The following is a 21,597-nucleotide window of genomic DNA, read 5'->3' as shown; positions in this document are numbered from 1 at the left end:
CACAGGGACTGCGGTTCAATCCCCAGCACCACAAGCCAGCCAGCCCCGCCCCCTGGTGGGCTGCACTGGCCACACACACACAAAATAAATAAATAAATAAATAAATAAATAAAAGGTCTTAGCATTTAAAACACAAACAACTACCACGCACTCTAAAAACTGTTACAGCTGTGGAGTGACTCTTTTTTGCGCAGCCAGGGATTGAACTCAGGCCCTTGCACTTGCCAAACAAACGCTTATTCAACTGAGCTATTTCCCCAACCCTGCACAGTGACTCTTAAGAGTGTCTCTCTGTCTCTGTCTCTGTCTCTGTCTCTCTCCCCCCCTCCTCCTCCCCTTCTCCCCCTCCTGCCCCTCCTCCTCCTCCTTCTTCTTCAAGTCTTTATGGCCCTCAGGGAGGAGTGCCAATGTGACTGGCTCCGGGTCTACCTTGGGAATGGTGCAGCAGGCTTCTAGGTGTGCCTGGGTGGACCACTGAGGCACGGCTTTGAGATCCACGTGAGCCTACCTGGGCTACACAATTAAGACCCCGTCTCAAAAAGCCAAAACCAAAGAGAAAAAAAAAAAAAAAAAAAAAAACATAAATTAACTACTGTTCAAAGGGAGAATCAACAAAAAAGCAAAACTTCAATTAAGGAAGAAGTCCAACTTCTGCATAGTCACGGAAAAGTTATTACGGTGAAATTACTAAATTCCTTGAGCGTTCGTCCCTGCTACTGCAATCCCTGGAGATTAATCATCTCAAGATAAAGAGTAAAAATGGCTGCAGACTTAAGACATCAGAGAAAACAGCACGAGAATATTCTCCTGTATCTACTGCATGGATACCACTTTTTGAAATACCAAAATGAAGCAAATCCACCTTGTTTCAGAGGCAAAAATCCTTCAACCTCAAAATGTCAAACTGAATTTGTCAATTTTCAGCGTTCTTCTTTTTTGTGCTCAGTTCCTTCAAGGATAAAACGGGCGCTATTTTACTTTTTCACTTCAAGAAATCCTTAGACCGTCGTTCAAAGCCAACAACTGAAAGGCGAGCTCCCGGCGCAAACGATGGGGGCGTGAGCGTGTGCTGCGGCGAGACCGGCCCGAGGCAGCGGCCGTCCCGGACCTTGAACCCCCGCCGCCACAGAAGGGACCAGCCCTGTCTCGCCGCGGACGGAGCCCGACACACGCCTGGGCCGCGCTCGGAAAGGCGTGACAAGACGGTAAGAACCGGGAGAAGAAACCGCCGCCCCCGCCCCCGCCGCCCCCGCCCGCGGCCTGCACACGCTCAGCCCCGCGGCCTCCACTCGCAAGCCGCGCGCCGCCCGGCTGCGGCGGTACCTGTTGAGGAGCAGAGACGCGGCGCTGAGGCAGAGCAGCAGGAAGCAGAAGAGCGGGTACTGGCGGCAGATCTCGCGGCCTACGTCCAACCGCAGCCGCTGCTTCAGCTTCTCTCCTATCGTCCGCACCCAGGACACCATCTCCGTGCGCGAAACTGAGGCGGCACCACCCCCTGAGGCCGAGGTGAGGGCGGCTGGGGACAGCCTTCCAGACTCCAGCCCCGCCGCCGGGCGGCTGACCCACATAGCCGCCCGCCAGCGGACAGGCGTCTGGAGTCGCTCTCGCGCTAGGCTCCGCCCCCGCGCATGCGCATCCGCTGCACCTCCGGCCACCGGGAAGGCTGCGCGACGCGCCCGGGGGTCACCACCCGGCGACCCGCAGCTCCGCCCTCCCGGTCAGAGCCGCGCGGGACTTCCGTGGAGGACCGGAGCCCAGGAGGCGCAGCGTGTGCCAGAAATTCAAGATAGCCTAGCCACGCGGTAGCTTCCTGCCCTGCGAGAGAAAATGTGTTGCAACACAGCAAAAATGCAGCCGCTGGACGCTGTTTGCTCGCCAGGCCCCCTGGGAACTGGAGTCCGCCACGCGACCCAGCGCAGCGGAGAGCCTTGGTCGCGCCCCACCCCTCGCCCAGCCACCAGCTCCAGGTGGCTGCTGCTCCAAGCCTGGAGCTATGACCAAACGAGTGGAAGCAGCCGAGCACCGGCTTAAAAGGAAAGCCTGGGGGCTGCGGGAGTTAACCCTTGAAAGCCGAAGGATCCTACTACAAGGCCGCCACCCCTAGGGAGCGAGCATCCACCAGCCCAAGTGAGGTGGAACTCAGCTCAGTCGCCCCCACAGGCCTAACCAAAATCCCGGCCTTTGAACGGAACAGGTTGGCAGGCCACGTCCCTTCTTAGTCTCATTTACTGATTTATCGCATTTTAAACTTTAACTTTCATATTCTCTTGCCACTGAGATGTGCAGGAAGGCACTGCAGTCATAGCTACAATTTATATCCGCGGCATGATAAGCACTTTTTCAACACATTCCACCCTTTGTGTAGGTAAAGGCACACTGAGGCAGAGATCTGAATTAGCAAAAGGATTTCAAGCCTAAGACTAGAGCTGGTGCTTTCATCCTGTCCTAGGCTCTTGCCCTTCCAAAGTGAGAAAAACACGCTCAGGAGGAAAGGTCGGGGGTGGGGGGGCTGCATATGGCTCGGCGAATATTTACTCCAAAACATCAATTACCAGTGACGTATTATTTTCCTTTTCTAAATGTAGCATCATTCAGGTACTGGTAACTAAGTTCATAATGTCCTTTGATAAACAGGGTCTGCCTATGTATCTCAGACTGGCTTCCAACTCGCACCCATCCCAGGGCTGGACCATCATTCCTGGCCCTAATTTATTTAGGATCAATTTAACTGCAACTACTGGGTTAAAGGGTAAGAACAATAACATCGTTGATACATACTGTAAAATGTCTTTGTGGACTAGTGGTACCAATTCCACAGTGGCATATGGAAGTGTACATTCAGTGACCCTCACCATGATTACTACCAACAGCACCACAAATACAATTTTTAAAAACTCCAGTGTAACATCATTGAAAACCTTAAACTTTTAAGTACATGTGTAACGTTAATTTTCCTTCTGCTTTTATCTCCTTGAATTATTTAAAACTTGTTACATGAACCTGCTAGAGCTAGCTATACTAAAATTTGAAAGATGTTGTATCATGTGCCTAAAATGGACTTGAGTGCTTCACACCATATTAACTTTTATGGTAAATTGTATTTTGTCTTGTTTAAATCGTTTTGCTTCCTTAAACACTTATTCTGAAATTACTATTCAACTTTCTACCAAGAGCCAGTATATTTTAAAGACAAAATGTTTTTGGTTCTGTTCAAATTACGTCTTTACAACATCAGACCCCAAGACTTCTTTCTTCCATTTCTTAGCGTATTAGAATTACACAATAAATTGCTGTATTACACCTCTAATCCCAGCATCAGAAGGCTGAGACAGGACTCACCATGACCATGTTGGAGGACAGCCTCATCTATTCTGACTTCCAAGTCTGTAGTAAACTACATAAAGAGACCCTATCTCCACAAAAAAAAAAAAAAAAAAAAAAAAAAACCAACATCTATATTGCTCTGGATTAGAGAAAAATAATTTGTCATTAAAAAAAAAAAATTCTGGTAGTGCAGATCACTGGCCCCAGGGCTTAGACACATACTAAGCAGGAGCTCTATTGCTGAGCTATTCCCAAACCCCCAAGAAAAACATTTAAAATTTACATCTAAAAAATCCTATTACTACAGACCTCAAGTAAGAAATAGCCTTTATTTCATTAAATGCAGTTCTCTTTTGCCCTTTAGTCTTAAAGTCTAACATCCTTTTTTACACTCACATATGGAGCTTAAACTTTTCTTCCAACCTTGTATTAAGTTTTAAACTTCTTAGAGGAAATATGGACTATCCACAACCAATCCTGGTTCTGACACTGAACAAAGTCAACTTGATAAGGCCTAAGCCCCTGTATTCTCACTTCTAAAATAAGTTACCTTCTTGATAAAGTTTGGGGGAAGATTAAATTGGGTGAAAAGTGCCTCATGAAACAGCTAGTACAAATATAAACTGATTTACTAATAGGAGAGAAAAATAGCTGAACCAAGTAGTTTCATCGGTTATCTAAAATGATGTTGAATCAAAGCTAAAATACCTTATAGAAAACAGATCCCAAGAAGTTTATGTGCTGCTCTAAAATACTGTCGTTCAATATACCACTAGCCACATGTGGCTGTTGAGGACTTAAAAGGTGTCTTGTCAAAGTGTAAAATACAAATCAGATTTCCATTGTAGCATGAAACCAAGATGAAAGACTCAATTTTTTAGGGGCAGTGAGATGGCTCAGTGGACTAAGCGCCTGCTTAGGCCAAGTACAGTGACCAGGCACTAAACTGGTCACCAAGACCAGGTGTAGTGGCACACCCCTGCAATCCCAGCTCTGGGGAGGCTGAAAAGAGGATCACTACGAGTCTAAACTGTATAGTGAGACCCCGTACCAAATACATTAAAAAAAAAAAAAACAAACACTATTTTTAACAACTTGATTATATATTATTATATATTGTTTTGGAACTGAGCTAAAAATAATTTTAATCTGGCTAGGAACTTCAAAATTATTCATGTAAGCTGACATTACACTTCTATTAATGCTACTATAGTCTTTTTAAAAAATGCTCCATTTATTGTGCCAGAAGTATGTTTGCAAACTATGTTTTTTAATGTATCCATTTAAAAGCCTCATAAATATCGTGACCCAGGGATATGCCCATTATTTTAATGAATATTTATTGAAGAGCACATATAAGGCACTATGTGATATGGTGGAAGATACAATTTAGATGTGTTTTGCTGACCTTCAGAGGTTTACAATCTAGTGGAAACAAGTCACACAGAGAAATAATGTATTTAATATAGTGGAGATTTATATATAAAGACTGCAACAAAGAGTTAAGTGACAAGTAATTTAAGACATAAATGGTGGCACATACCTGAATTCCCTTAGCACTTGGGAGGCACAAGGATCTTGAATTTGAAGCCAGCCTGGTCTACACAGTATATAGTAAGTTCAAGGCCAGCCTTGACTACATAAATAAATCCTGTCTCCAAAAAAAGGAGGGGAGGGCAGGGAAAATTTTCAGCCAGTGAAGACCTGGAAAGGCCTGTGGGAAAGAAGTTGAGCAAGAGGGCTTATCTCTGCTTTCACTTAAAATTCAGAACTCATGCAGCACTAGGCAGTTTAAATATCTAAAATATTTCCACTCAAAAATTTTCTCCACCCCATCAGCAAACTGCACAAACTGCTTTTTATGTTGGTGTAGCAACGTGAAAGGTAGAATTAAACACTGTTATGCTCACTAGTCAGATGACCTAAATACATGGCTCAGGAAGATGTAAAATACTGGGATTTGCTGAGCCACATATTTAGCCCACCATCTGACCATCACACAACTTGAGACTGGCTGTTAAGATTTCTGTTCAGAAATAAAGCTGACTGACAGGGAAGCAATCACATGCCCCTTGAATAAAAGTATTCCACAAAAGACCAAAAAAAACAAGGCTGTGGCTCAGTGCCAAGTGTCTGGCATGACGGAGGTCTTGGATTGGATTGGATCCCCACCACATACAAATATATTCTCTCTTGCAACTCCTCTCTCGTATTTTAACATTTTGAGGTCTATTAAGGAGAGACATATACATACACTACTCCTGGGAGCAGTCCCCTCCTCTGGCAGAACTCCCTGTAATTTGTGGAGCATGGAGAGAGAACTGCAAAGCTCTCCTTTTGTTTTTATCCTGTCGCAAATAACTAAGGACATTTTTCTTTTGGTGACATGTTATTTTCACAGCCTTCCTGTAAGATATTCCTATATATCAGAATATAGGGCCTAAAATGTTGAACTACTTTTACTTCAAGAAAAGTCCCTGTCCTTCATTTAAAAAAAACTTATTAAAAGATACAATATGTATTTCACAGAACACAGATTTTTACAGACGTGAGATATTCAAAGTATAGTTACTGTGTTAGTTTCCATTTTAATGCCAACTTTTGCTGTGAGGTAAAAACTCTACTAGAAAGATACTGAGAACAAAATTTTACAGTATCTGTGACTCAAGTGCAGATTTTCCTTAAGAGCTACTTTATGATCGTGAAATTGTAGGTACTCTAGAGCACCAAAAAATTCAAGCATTTCCTATTTGTTAACTAATATTTCTAAGTTATGATAGATGAACCTCTTACACCTTACTTGCATGGAAGTAGTTGTTAACTTCAAAACATGTAATTATTACTGCTTGGTAACTGAAAAAATGCTCACACCAGTTGATAAATACAACAGAAAAGTAACTGCATCCATTAAGATACTGCTTAAATAAAACTCCATCTTATTTTTATGTTAATTACACAGTGAACTCTCTTCACTTTAGTAACTTCTGCAAGTATTTTACAAAAGCTTCACAATTTTTCCTCTTTATTTCCAAAAATACAAAAATGAGACCAGTTTGACCTGGCACTTACAAACCATGCAACTGGGCATGGTTCAAAATTGTGAACATCACTAATACTGGCATTCCAATTTAATTCTACTAGTTAGGTGGCACCAAGTAGTTTAAAATCAGTTTTACCTTCACTAAAAGCTGATTTTAATTTGAAAAGCTGATTCCAGCTGAGAAAATAAAACTCAATACAGTATATTTCTCAGTACAGCTAGGTGTGGTGGCTCACACCTCTAATCCCTGCACTCAGGAGGCTGAGAAAGGAGGATCCTTTCAAGTTCAGAGATCAGTATGGGCTACAAAGTAAACTCAAGGTCAGCCTGGACTGCAGAGCAAGATCCTGTCTCAAAAAAAAAAAAAAAAAAAAAAACGTTTCTCAGTAGTAAATCTTAAGTAAAATAATTTTGGAAATTTTTATTTAAAAACCTGCCCTACATATTTAAAAACAATTATACCATTTAAATTTAGGTTTCTGTTCACTCTCATGCACAAGGATTCTAGTTTACAGCATTACCAGAAGCCATATAGCCAATAATTTATTTTATGAAAGATAATATGTATCCCTATACATTTAAAGCAATACCTCCAGATGTTGAGAGCACTGTTCACTTGTTTTTAAAATCAAAAAGCCTTATACAATAAACTTTTTCTTGTGCCTAAAAGGGAAGTACCCTAATACTTGTAGAAACTCTGATGACAAAAATGGAGCTATCTTCAGGTGGTTTTAGCAACTTCAGGGAAAAGACCTATGAAACCAATTCCCCTTTCAAACAGTTTCCAGACAGCCACTGCTCAGCATGTCCAATTCCTGGGTTTGATAGCCAACATAGCCAAAATCAAAACAAAACCTGTTTTCAATTATTGCTACTATGTATTATTCTTAAATTGATATAGTTAAGTATGTGCCTCTGCCAAGTTTCATAGTTTTTAACTCCACTACAATGCTTATTTTGTAAGACAACTGTTTATCATGATGGAAACTGGCAAAGGTTTTAATACATGCACTTAAAAAAATGAACTGAATGTTAGCAGTTAATAAATGGTTCTGAATATTCTTACAAGTCAAATGTTGTTACCACATATCAAAACAATCAATAGCTTTCTGCTCCCAGAGTTACCTTCAAGCAGAGGTTTTTTTTAAATTTGGGGATTTTTCTTTATTGACAGTCTCACCATGTAAACTTGGTCTGGCTCAGACTCACAGAGATCCCCCTGCCTCAGCCTCTTGAGGGCTGAGGTTTCAGGTCTGTAACACCATGCCTGGGTATTTTTAAGATACAGGCTTGCTATATAAAGCCCAAGCTGACTTTAAATCATCCTAAGCCTCCAAAATGCTGGTAATACAACCACATGCCACCACAACCACTGTAAATTGTTTTTCCACTCATACATAGCCATTATCACAAAACATACAACGTATACTTATCGAGTTGTATACATGTTCCTCAGACATTCACTATTAATTGTTTTAATGTGGCTACAGGATTATACTTATTTTCTGAGAGGTTAGATTGGGTGTGGTAGAACTCTAAGACCTTAATGTGAGATGAGTTAAAGAAAAACACAAAAAAAGAAAGAAAGAAAAAGAAAAACACAAAGCATTTTATTCACAGCATTTAAGGACGATAAAGCAAGACAGATGAGGCAGGCCAAACAAAAATGTTATACCAAGTAAATGGGTGTCCTTCATTTGTGCTGTTACACTAGACTTGGAAAGCTAGCATAATTAAATTGCCACTTAAAAACATGATCTTTAAGAACCACTTATTTGTAAATAGTCCAGCCAGATCTGAACTTCCTGAAGGATGGGTAGGGCTTGGATACAGATGAAACCTTAGACCTGTTCAGTAACAGTGAATGATCACTGTGACTAGGAGTTATAAGACAAATTAACAGGACATAACTCCTGACAGAAAAGCCCCTTAATATTTAGATAACTAAAATGCAAACTACACACAATAGAGCAAGCAAATGTTGACATTAAAACAACACAAGTAGACATGACACAAACCCATGTTGCAGAGAATCAAGGCCGACAAGTATAAAGAGGCAAAATATAAAATAAGGACAGGTAACAGAGATTAGAAAACCAGCAAAGTGCTGAAAGTTCAGAAAACAAGTTCAATGTAAACACCATAAAGGTTAAAGCTTTTAAGTTTTAATGTGGTAAGAAATCCCACTTAAGAACATTGTTTTAAAACTACCAAGCTCACTAGGAAAAGGTGTTTTTAAAAAGTGCTTTTATTCTGTTAAATATAGTTTCAATCTAGATATAGTTGGTTGAGGAGGGTAGGAGAGTAGAACCACAGAAACTTAGGAAAACGCCTTATGCTATTACATGCTAACTCTGCAACTTTTAGAGAACATCTGAATAAAAGACAGGAAGCTAGTTTAGCAATTAAGACTGCCTTCTATTTTCTTATAGACTTAATATTAGTATATTACATGAAGTTATTCCTACAATAATATTTGAAAGAAACACTTATTTCTAAAGATTAAGTTACTGCCACAGAAGTAGAGCTGTTTTAGTCGACATCTTATATGACTTGGGTTTACTCCCAGTTAGTAAATTAACACAGTAATTCAGGGATCCTGGAATAACTTGGAATAATGGTTTCCATACTCTCTAATGAAGGCTTGATAGTACAGGTTCTATATCAGCCTAACTGTGAGAAAATATTTACCCTACTCTTCACCTAAAAAACTAATCAAGTAGTAATATCAAAATCATGTACCAGAATGTTCATACATGTAAGGCATTTCAGTTTGAATACCCAGTATTTTTATATGTTATTTCTTGTATTTTGTGAACGCCTTCACAAAGAAATATGGAGCAAAAATTTTGAAAAACCCTGGGCGTGGTGGTGCACGCCTGTAATCCCAGCCTTTGGGAGGCTGTAAACAGGTGGATCACTGTAAGTCCTATCTAGTAGTGAGACTCTGAACACCCTGTAGACACTTCCCCAAAATATTAAAAAAAAAAATTTTTTTTTGAAAAGACCCTCTCTTGACATTTTATTATAAAGACAAGTACATCTCAATGTTGAGAGCTAGAAAAACACCAGCAGGGGCATTGATTTACTTCAGCAATCTATACTTTTGCAAGTTTGTGTGTTTAAAAATGTGTACACTGGCCAAGGTAGGTAACCAGAATAAATGCCCATAAATACAAAAGTAAGTACAAGACTACATAATGCCAGGACTGGGAAAATGGCTTAGTGGTGTAAGCACCTGCCTTCCAAGCACAAGGTCCCAAGTTTGATCATCAATATAAAAAGTTGTGTTAAGACCACAAAATCCAGGTGTACTACTTTACTAATCTGTGAGTTTATATATGTATGTGTAACAGGATAAATAACAGTACCACTAAAAAGGTTTGTCAATTTTTGGCACCAAAAACCCTGAACATCTATTTCTACCATATTATTGATTTTATATGAATATTGTAGCAAATTCATATCTAATATTATAGCACCTAATTAATGCTCTAATGCCTGAAAGAGGCACTTGGGTTTATCCAAAAATGCCAAGATGTTCAATGTGTCTTCAGGTAGCAAGAATTTTAGAGGATTTATATTCCTCAGTCAGTTATGTATGTCTTTTATACCAAAACAGTACATAATAAGTACACATTCTTTTATACAAGAACATGGTGCTGGCAGCCTATGTCCTTTTCAACTACTGCCTTTTTTTTTTTTTTTTTTTTTCCAGAACCAGGGATTGAACTCAGGCCCTTGCACTTGTCAGGGAAGTACTTATTCCACTGAGCCAGCCATACCCCCCTCTTTTATACAAGAGAATTAAATGAGAATTGTTAAACTTGGAAATCCCAGTTTTGAGATTACTGCCACAATAAGAGATAAAGGTAAATTTTTATCCCCAAATACACTTTGGAAAATATATACTGCTTTAAGGTGACCAAAAGATAAAAGGGAGACAAACAAAACCAACCAAAATGTGCTATATGCATATATCAAATCCCTACAGTGTAATCATTATGAACTCCATATACTAGTAAAACATAAACAGCGTTCCTCAATCAAGAATCAATCTGTCACAAAATATCTGCTACGTAGTTCAGCAGGACAAGTGCTGTTTTCAATATTTCCTTAAAACTTTTCCTAAGACTACTTTAAGCAGTAACAAAAGTGACTAATGAAGATGGTTTCTAATAAATCCAGGAAAGTGTGCTACTACCATTCTCTTGAAAAACTAAAAAGAGGGGCCGGGGAGATAGATAGTTCAGTAGAGTAAGTGCTTGCCTGGCAAGCACAAGTGCCTGAGTTCAATCCCTGGTTCCATAGGAAAAAAAAAAAAGGGGGGAACTAGAAAGTTCGGTGCAGGGCCAGTAGAAATAGGAAGTTCACCAGGCTACAAAGAACAGGAGGCATTTTCCACGGTCAGAATAAGTAGGAAAGCCCATTTTGGTTTGTAATCAGTGGCATGGAAAAAAAGTTAAGGGAACAATGGTTGCATAACTGGCATAAAGGTGTAACTCCCTCCTCAACCTGGGAGAAAACAGAACTCTACCAAATGAGTGCTGCTGCTTCAGTTAACCTGGCTTGTCTACTTCACCAAGAATGTACCCCATTAGTTCCCATGTTCTCTTTCACCAAGAACTTGCAGCCCAAAAGACTACTAGTATCCTTTAACACTTAACATCTCAGAAAGATGAGGCACACAAGATTGCCAAGCAGGGCATGGTAGCACATGCCTGTAACCCTAGCACTAAGGAGACTGAGGTGCGACTGTCTTGAGTTCCAGACCAACTGGGGCTACATTAAAAGTACTCTACCTAAACTACATAGCTAGACCCTATTTCAAAGAAAGGTGGAATGAATAGATGCTGTACACCAACTTGAGCCATATGGGAAAACCTAGTAATCTGGGGGAAAGACAGTGTATACAGCCAGGAATGGTGGCACGTGGCTGTAATCCCTGCACTCAGGAGCCTGATGCCAGAGGATCTGAGGTCCAGGTCAGCCTAAACTCCACAGAAGGTTCAAGGCCAATGTGAATGAATGGCTTTAGCCAGACCCTGTCTCAAAACAAAAAAAAAAAAAAAAAAAACAAAAAAAAACTACAGACAGAAACAGCTGAAGAGCCAGTCAAAGAGCTCAGTAAACTAAAAGACTTGCTTAGACAGGAGCAGGGGCCCTGCCCCTGGGAGCACTGAGACAAAGACTGAGACTGGGCATGGTGACACACACCTATAATCCTAGCGCTTAGGAGGCTGAAAACAGAAGTATCACTACAAAGTCTAATCTGTGTAGTGAGATCCTGTAGTCCTTGTACTAAAACACATTTAAAAAAAATAAACAGCTAAAAGGCTCAAGTCAATAACTTCTGAGGATAACCCACTATTATAGACTGCCAGACAGTGTTAGATTGTTGAGCTGAATTCAAACACCTATAGTATTTAGACGCCAACAGAATATCCACCTCTGACAAGACTAAACAAAGGGGGATACAAAGGAAAGATCATTTTGTATTTATATATACAAAATAGGATAGATATACAGCTACTTTCTCTTAATTCAATGAGAAGAGGTGTACTAATAGTGTTTGGACAGGATATCCTGTCTGCTTCTTGTACTATGGATAACCACTAAAAAGACAGCAATGTACAATGTATTGATTATTGAAACTGGCCTATTAATCAGCTTTGAAACTCTCATACTTGTTTCTTAATAAAATTAAAATTAAAAATAAATTTAAAAAATAAACAGCTGCCAAATTACTGAAATTTAAAGCCAATACGTGCACAGGAACAGAAAATACCTCCAAGTTGAGTGATGTTTAAACATGTAATATAATCAGCACAATTCTTTTAATCCAAGCTTGAAAATTTAGCAACTATGAGTTTCTAAACTTAAAAAAAAAAAGCAAGTCTATGTAGTGTTACCTCATGAAATTGTTACCTCAAGAAAACCAAGAAGGGGGGGGGGCCCCTAGGGCTACAACTTTCAAAAGAAACAGCAAAACGACAAAGGAAGAACCATACTTACTGTCACACCTACTGGTAATAATGGACAGTTAGAAACAAAGGAGCAAAGCAATGCCTCCAAGCTGAGGAAAAAACAGTATCACAGCTAGAATGCTATGTCCAAATTGTCATTCAAGAGCTAGTTTGAGGAGACACTTAAGTATGCATGACTCTTTACAATTTATGTAGTCTTTAAGAGTACCACCTGGAAACAATGGAGCAGCAAAAGGCAATCCAAGGGTAAGAAATGGCATCTATAAAGGGAAGAACTCAATGCAATGGAAAAGAAATCCTGCAGTGAGCCAGAGTATTTAACATTAAGTATCTAGAGCAGTGATAGGGGCTTTTTCTTGGTAACAAGAAAACACCAGTAATCACAAACTTAAAAGATTAAAAGCATGGCTCATATTTTAATAATAGCATAAATCTAAACAAAAGATGGAACATATAAATTCTGCCCTCTCAAAGGCATGTATTTTAGCAAATCAGAATATATACTGAACATTGAAGTTGGAGCCCAGCCCCAGAAACTTAAGTGATCCAACAAGAACCTGTCTCCAAGACCCTGGAATTTAAGCCCCCAAAAAGTTTTTTTGGGCATCTTTTGATGCAGAAGCAAACCTAAAAAGAAAAAAAAAAAAAAAAAGAAAGAAAAAAGAAAAAAAAAAGGCAAGAATTAAGAGATGAAGGAAAAAGTATTATTACATCCATGCCTATATTTTACTGTATAAGCAAAGGAAATATTTACATGGATTCCAACAAAGGTAGCCAGGATTTAAAAGATGAACGTAAGCCAATTTCTTCACAACAGGTGATAGAATGCTTAAAACTTTGGAAGATGTACCTCTACAAATGGACTGGCATGTATGCAGACTGATATTGTGTGCTGTACAAATTTATTTTATATAAATGCTTTCTTTTTTGAAGGGTGGATGAGGGGTACTGGGGATCAAACTCAGCACCTTGTACTTCCCAGGCAGGTGCTTTTGCCACAGAGCTATCTCCCCGGCTTTTTTTTTTTTTTTTTTTGCAAATGTTCTTTACATCTTTTTTGCCAGGCACAACGCCACTCGTTAGTATCACAGCACTTAGGAAGGCTGAAGAAAGAGAATAACTGTACGTTTAATGTTAACCTGGGTTACATGGTGAGACCCATCTCAAAAAGAATTTTGTTTAAAGGATTAGCAATAGGGCTGAGTGTATAAATCAATGGTAGGTATAGATGTGAACAGGTTTAGCAGGTACTATGCCCCAAGTTCATGCCTAGCATTCCAAAAAAAGTACTTGAAGTTAAAATGTTAACTAGGAATACAAAACTATAACATTTACCCACCATTGCTTAAACTGTTGTGCTAGTGAGACACTGCCTTAAATTATTTCCCTTTTAAGATGGCCTAAATTTAACCACCTATCAACTGATAAATACAAAGATTTTTTTTTTTTTTTGCTCCAAATGCCTTCAGGGCAGGTTTGGCTGGCTTGAGGTGTGGGGATTGAACCACAGCAACCTGAGCCTGACTGCTTTGTTGAAGCAGCCACTTAAAAAACTGAGCTAAGGGGCAGGCCCCCAACTGATAAATACAAAGCTACTCACGTATGCGAATGCTTACACTATAGTCCATTCTTACTGTAAAACATAGTAACGTTTGTTACTTTAAAATAACTTTCAAAATCTTAATACCTACTCCGCATCTATCCTCTCATCTTAAAAGTGCTATGTAAAAAATAAAAATAAATAAAAAGCTGTAGACTCAAACCAAACAAGATTTTTACTCAGCAAAGAATTCAGTCATGAAGTATTACTTCCTCAGAAAGACAGATAGGGGCTTTGTGTATCAAGATTTTCTTCAGCAACACACAAAGTATAAAGAAAATTGATGGGCTGTGTTTCCTGAAGATGACTTATGAGCACATTCTTTGTCTAACAAAATATAAATGCTAACTTCTATGGGGTTTTCTTCATAACAGTTAAATACATATGACCATGTATAAATTACAAGACCAACTGTTCCCTCAACTTGAAGAAAAACTGTTTTCAAGTGTCAGATCAAGAACCCAAATGTGAATCTTCAAGATCTTAGATCTACTCAAAATAGTAACACTGTTAGGTGTGGTGACATATCCATTTGGGAGGCTGAAGAGAATCTGAAGTTCAAAGACTGGAGATGTAGTATAGTCAATGCAAAGTCCTGGGTTCAATCCCTGTATTGGGGGAAAAGGATGAACTAAATTTCCCTAGGTAATGAAACTATATTCTATTTTTATAGATGACCTAATACACAGCTCCTTTCTGGTTCTCCTTCAAGCACATTAAAAATACTAAATACACTAAAGCACAATTAGCATATATGCTTTTCCTCACTCTTCACAGCAAGTGATTTTACCTGACTCTTCAAACTAAAACTACCAAAGTGACTGCAGTTGTCAGTCATGATACATCTAGTTTTACAATTCTGCATTCAAATGATGGCACATGAGCCTCATGATTATTCAAATTTTATTTCACTTAAAATCACTATTGAGGGCTGGGGAGATGACTCAGTGATCTAAGCACCTGCCTGGCAAGCACAAGGACCCAGGCTCAGTCCCCAGAACTCTGGGTGTGCTGTGACAGCCCCAAAACTGGGCGTGGTGGTACGCAACTGTTATCTCAGTGGTGAGAAGGCTGACGCAGGAGGATCACTAGGAGTCTGGTCTGCATAGTGAGAACCGGTATCAAATAAACAGGCTGGGAAAAAAAAAACAAAACACCATTGAATGAGACATGCTGTGTAAGGTATGTCATGGCTTCTTTGTAAAACCAGGTATTTGTGCAACTCTTTCCTACAGATTTTGTATTATCCACAAACCCTGATTTTGTTGGTGATGGGGGTGTCTGGAGACAGGGCCTCACTATGCAGTACAGGCTGTCCTTGAATTCACTATACAGCGAAGGCTCACTTAAAACTTGTAGCATTTCTCCTGCCTCACCCTGAGACATGTGCTACCACACTTGGCTCTGGTTTATTATTTATAATCTATAGTAATGTTTTGTCTGTGCCAAAGCCCTCTTGCCATGAAAAAAAAAATGGCTCTGGTTCATAAATGTGCGTCAACTTCTTCAAAGTCTTTTTAGAATATAGCTGAAAGCCTAGCAAGAAAAGACAACTGACAACATTACAGCTTTAACAATTCCCTTAGTAGAACTTGTTTTAAATCTTATGCACAAAAAATCATGTAGTATGTAATTCTAAAATGACTTTATTTTGTTCTAACTTTGTATTTTAGAACTATGTTCTAGAAAGTTCTAACACTTTCTAAAGTTATTTATTGGGACCTGTCCCACACCAAAATATCTTATGCAAACTCCCATGACTTCTGAAATGATGGAAGCTTTTTTAGTAATCAATACAAATTTGGGTAGGCCTAAAAATGAAACTGCACCGAGTGCCAAATGTTGGAGGTTGTATCTTGATGAAGTGCCCAAAACAGTATTACTACTTCCTCACCAGCCTAGAGTTGCGTTAAAACATCTTGTACATATTCACAAGCCCCTGACTCTTTGACGACTTAAAATTTAATAAATAAGCTGAGTTAACTTAACCTCGTTTATCAAAAAACACATTTTATTAAGACACATCATTTTGTTTCTTCCCTTCTGAGTTTACTTGTTACCCTCCGTCTAAGAAATTTTATTTGCCAGGGAATGGGAAACACTGCAGGGCGAACTATGGTCCCAAGATAACCAAATTAGAAAAATTTGAGTGAACCCAATGGCATGTACAAGACCACAGAATATTTCCATCAACAATTAAAATTAAGTGAAGACCAGCCCAACATGTTTCTTCTATACCTCTCCCAGTTGTATATATACTTGCAGTTGGTATCTTGGGGTATTTGTTTTTACCATTGTGGCTAGTTACTTAGAATGTATGCATGATGAAAAGGTAACAGATCTCTAAAGATTACAAGTGTCTATAAGCTGGTAAGTGGAACATAATGAAATGGAGGACACTCACAATAATTCTTGGACTCCTGGAGATCCTAAGACATGCTACAAAAATAGGTCTTTATTCTTAGGAAAATATAGTCAGAGCTAGCTTCCTTATGCTATACATAAAATCTTAACATCAGAGGCAGTACAGTATAGTACAGATAGTTTTAAACTGATCTCCAAACAAGCACAAACCCCACTACGTTGAAAAAAGAAAAACCAAAAACCAAACCAAAACAAAACAAAACAAACAAACAAAAAAAACCAGGTAATTTGAGGTTTTTGGCAAAAGACAGTACTTCACAACTCTAATCTAAATCAAAGAGCCTGTAGACAGTCTTCAGTGAGATGAAAGAAATGAAATAAATATAAATTCTATGGATAAATAAATGTAAAAGAATTTAAATAAGCTAACAGAACTAATTTTTTTAAATTAAAATACTAATCAGGTACAAGCTTTTGTTTCTCAATATTAGACTTCTAAATGTTTATCAGACTACTAATATTAAAAAAATCTAATCTTTGACCCAGAGTGTTAGTAATACTGATTTGCATTTGCAAATGATTGTATTTCCAACTGAATGCTTCTATTCTTGAAAAATATTTTAGGTATATTACTGAAGGCAGACTGTGGTGCTAATATAATTTATTAAATACCTTGAAAAAGTGACAGACCCCAAAAGTCCATCTACTAATTTGCCCAGTTAAAAAAATGTCTGAGTATTTAGTTCATAATTAGCATCATAAATAGTGGCATGCCCTATTGAGTGGTATGATTACAGAGTGACTACGCCTTAAACACCACGCCCACAACTGTTTCTTGTTACATATCATTCCTAATGTTCTTTATTAATTTTATACCCACCACTGAACTCCTATAGTCCAATAAAAAATTTATAGTTTACATGATTGGGGAGAAAACAATCATGGTGGGTTTTCCTTTTAAGTTTTAGGTATCTGAGCAATAACTCTAGAGTTAGCTCTCCCTCCTAATGCTTGAAGCCCTTCTACTTTCTAATTTCTCCCCATGAAATTCGGACTACCTGTTAATATTCTGTGAAAACTTGGTGGTCTTTTTGCTGTTTCTGATCAACAGTGACTTTTAGCTTAGCAGTGAAAAAAGACATTCTATCCATGTAATTTCATGTCCATGCCATTAAATAAGCATTTTTAAATATTTTATGTACAAATAACCTAGACCACCCCATCAATCCATTTCTGTTGATATTTTATGAGAAAAATGTTTCTAAGTCAGATTTTTCAGTAAGAATTAAAAAATGTCTCATGACATCACTGCCATAAGTGTGCAGTAACTCTGTATTCAATTCTCCCTTCATTTTAATGATTCAGTTGCAATGGCTAAAACTCTTCCATAAAAAACATATTTGGGAGAATATAAATAACACAAATTTTCTCATATAGCAACTTTCTGAAAACTGAGAAACTAAATTTATGATTATTTTTGATTGCCAAGTAGTCTGCAGAAACAAAATCTTGCGTCTGTTTTGGTTAGGTAACTGAAGTTCATTTTAACAATCAGAATACTTTAAAGGATACACTTTTCACCCAAAGGAAAGGACTTGACTAATGGATTTAAGACCCTTTCCTTGATAATATATACATAATTTCTTTTACTTGTCATCTGTCCATTCTTTGAAGTTGTCAAAGCCAAGAACCCATTAACAAATCACAAATAGCAATAACCTACATTAGTTAACATTCCCCCTTTTAACATGTTGACATTTCACTAAAGGATTAGTTATTTTGCATTTCCATTTCTCATATCCCATGACATTCCATATAAATTGCATTATTGCTTTATAGGCCACACAACATTCAAAATTATATGCATTGCCTGTTTTCCTTGATCTCTGATAAGTTTGATAGTGATTTTACTACAGAAATTTAAGTTTGAAAATACCAGTTAGTATTTCTTCTGAACTTAATTGTTCACATCACTGATCACTACATGCATATTTAGCTCTGATTATATTGCTCAAAAACTGCACCCATTATCAAAACAGTGCAAATAATATTTAATTTTAAAATTATAATGGCTTGAATTCAGTTATTCAAATGAACACTGTCAAGTAATTTCACTTGAGTGTGTATATTTCATCACCACTGTTTACATTACCCTTCTTTAAGCATTACCATCAATTCTTCACAATTTATTACTAACATCATTTTTCCCTCCCCCAGTCCCCAAAATAAAATTGCCAAATAGTCTTGGAAACCCAGAGTTCCACAGTTCAGTATTTTCTTAAAGAACACATTTGTGAACTCACAAAAGTGTTCATCAACTCTGACAATGCAGTTCTTAAAGTCAAACAAACCTGCCCTAAAATCCCAACAAATAATTGAGAATTAACTTAAAACACCTTGACAGTGTCCCTTAAAAAATGGTCTGACAGTTAAGTGGCAATAGGCATGGCAATGACCTCTTAGGTGGGATCATTTAACTCCTTGGACCTGGGAAATGCCAGCACCAAGGATTACACTGAGATTCAATTTTACTGAAGGCTACATTTAGTTTACCCACTTTCCATAACCTGTTATACTGATTATGTCAATGAAATGCAAATGTTTTTTGTGTAGCCCTCAAACTTACACTTGTATTTGAGAGGTGTACTTTAAAAAAGCACAGGGTAATATATAAAATCAGTGGCAGAAAGTTTCATTAAGCACCAGGAACAAATTTTTGTCACCCCATACTCATTTTGTAGGTAAGTTTCAATAACCGGCAAGGCACATTTACATATATTCCAATGAATACTTATTGACAGATTTTAAATTACACTCTATGTCCCAGCTATCCCAGTAACTGACATACAACATACTAAAATGGTTTATTAAGGTAACAAAAAACCAATTAATGAGAAACATACAGGCTATTGGCAACCACTATTCTAAAAGTATGTAAGTACAAATAAACATACTGAAATGTGTGCAATTCTAAGTTTTTAAACCAGAAGATTTCTATACTAACACACATTTATATTAATGACACATAAAAAAAATAAAAACTTTATTACAAAAATAAGTTACACTCGCCTCCAGCTTACAGTATAAAACAATTTTATTTGCAGGAATGCAAAATGATTGTTTGCCATGAGCATTTTGAACATATGACATGACTAATTTTCTTGTTAAATTTGCATTTACTGGGGAACTGGTGTGTATAAAACCTTAATTAAGTATAAGCTCTGATCTTCCTTGTGGTGCCTATTGGGTATGTGACATAACTGCAGTATCCCTTTGGGGAAGGAGAAGGGATTTCTTTACACCAAGTCCTAATTAAACTATAATTTCACTTTTGACTTTAAGCTATCAACTTAGGACTTGGCAAAAAAATTTTTTGAGGGTGATTCAATAGAGGATGCTTCACCACTGAACACTCACTGTCATCAAGGTGCTTTAGAAAATTAAAAACATAGCACAAATGATTGTACTCTATTCTACAAGTTATCATGACCTGCATAAGAAATGGAAAGCTGACTCACATTTTTACAGTGATCAGCAGTAAGAAATGCACTAATGAAACATACCTTTTACCTAAAAAGCTAAACTACAGCCATATACTAATTTCTATGATTTATGAAAAAACTTCAAAATATCCAAATGTCAGGCTTTGCTGTACAATTGTCAGTTTTAGTCTGACGTTTTATAAAGGGACACTGCAGTATTTAGTACAAGTTCGGATGCACTTTTTTTTGAACATCTGATGTCTTACAAAAGTAACATCTTGCTAAACTATTATACATCCAAATAACTACAATATCTGAAGAAGCAAGGCTGCTTTTTCAGCCACAAAATACGACAAAAGCAAGGCCTGTTATGATGGTCATGAGGAAGTCTTACAAGCCTCTGAAACTAAAGGCAACTAAGAATGTTACATTTGGTATATTAAAATCTTACCCTCATATCATATTTAACAAGCCTTGCTTTTATCTACAAAGATTTTCTATGTACAGTACAGACAGGGTATAGTTCAATCCTCTGCTACTGAGGTAGTTAACCAACCCTTTAAAAAAGGTTCTGAAAAGAACCACTATCTGGAATGCCTGACTAACCAGCTCTGATGATTACACCTGAAACTGCATATCTGAACACAATTCAAAAGTGATTACTATAAAAAAGATATAGACAATCATGATTAACCTTGGTGAGCAGAAATAAAATTTAAGGATACCAACAGTGGCATTCATCTATACCACTGCAATAAAATTTAAATGCACAAATTCAAGAGAATATTTCAGAATACCACTTCTGGCATCCTTAATTTAAAAAAGGGGGTAAAAATCTACTTAGAGCAGATTTTTTAAAGAGAAGAACTTTATTCTTTATTAAGATACCATGCTAGAAGTTATGAAGGATTTCTGTTGGAACACATTTGGAAAATAGAATAGCTTTTGTTTAATAACTTGCACTGCAGAGAAAATTGTTAAAGAAATTCATATCAAAGTCCAAGTATTAGTTCAATGTCCTGTATTTGATTCCATGATCTTCACAGGAAGGTCTTCTGCAATAGAATATGCTCCTATACAGCCGAGATATTTAAGGTTGCTTGATTTCCTTACCATTACTCCACTGCAAGCTTCTGGTGTAATCCCACATAGCAAGTCAGTCTTCATTGTAACAGGTCAGGACCGGCCTCGACCCCTTTTCCCTGCTAGCCAGGTAACAAAAGGAATGAGTTAGATAAATCATTTCAAATTAATTTTGTGTATATAAATGATAACATTAAAAAGAAAAACTTTAAAGTAATTCTTAAATATAAAGTCTAACCAAAAAAACTTGCCTTTAGTAACTAATAACTTTATTTTACTTGTTTGTTCACCTGTTTGGAGTTGAGGTAGGTATTGGGGCAAAAGGGGAATGACTGAGTAGAGGTGTGAAAACCCCCATCCCCCTTTTTCTAACACAAACTGGTTTTATTTGAAAAAAAAAAAAAAAAAAAAAAAATTAAACCTAGGAGAAAATCTAATAGAATTTAAGATCTGTGCCCCCATTAAATTGCCAATTCCCACGTAATATGCCGAAAGCAAACATCTGACATTTGTATGACCTTGACATTTAAAAAAATCATTCTTTAAAAGTATATTTTTCTCACACAGCCTTACTATCTAATGTAAAGCTCTAAAGTTTGGGGGAATAGAGGTTCAAAAGTAGAGAGTAGCTTTAAACCTTTTTGCTGGTGGTTTACAATCTGCCCCCAAAATTCTCCCAGCATAACTGTTAGAAAAACCGAATAGCCAAAGCAAGAT

The 21,597-nt window shown here is 37.8% G+C and overlaps 2 protein-coding genes across 9 annotated transcripts in view; both read right to left on the bottom strand.

Moving 5' to 3' along the window:
• Nucleotides 1–20,979, bottom strand: part of Snx14 (sorting nexin 14) — a 114,577-nt gene extending 93,598 nt beyond the window's left edge. For 2 of the 6 annotated variants that reach the window (XM_004628242.2, XM_023711947.1), the window contains exon 1: nucleotides 1,324–1,633. In XM_004628242.2, coding sequence (XP_004628299.2) covers nucleotides 1,324–1,568 — 245 coding nt within the window. In that variant the 5' untranslated portion in view covers nucleotides 1,569–1,633. Of the gene's footprint in view, nucleotides 1–862; nucleotides 950–1,323; nucleotides 1,634–20,910 lie in introns of those variants that run through there. The other 4 variants (XM_004628244.3, XM_023711948.1, XM_023711949.1 and 1 more) reach the window with 3 other exon arrangements.
• The window catches only part of Syncrip (synaptotagmin binding cytoplasmic RNA interacting protein), a 36,268-nt gene continuing 33,831 nt past the window's right edge, over nucleotides 19,161–21,597 (bottom strand). The window contains exon 12 of one of the 3 annotated variants that reach the window (XM_004628236.2): nucleotides 19,161–21,002. In XM_004628236.2, coding sequence (XP_004628293.1) covers nucleotides 20,961–21,002 — 42 coding nt within the window. In that variant the 3' untranslated portion in view covers nucleotides 19,161–20,960. The remainder of the gene's footprint in view (nucleotides 21,003–21,597) is intronic. The other 2 variants (XM_004628237.2, XM_004628239.2) reach the window with 2 other exon arrangements.

The sequence above is a fragment of the Octodon degus genome, unplaced genomic scaffold (genome assembly GCF_000260255.1).
Source record: "Octodon degus isolate 3935 unplaced genomic scaffold, OctDeg1.0 scaffold00022, whole genome shotgun sequence".
NCBI classification, from domain to species: Eukaryota; Metazoa; Chordata; class Mammalia; order Rodentia; family Octodontidae; genus Octodon; species Octodon degus.
Note: the sequence above shows the minus strand (reverse complement) of the source record. Positions and strands in the feature narration are given on the sequence as shown.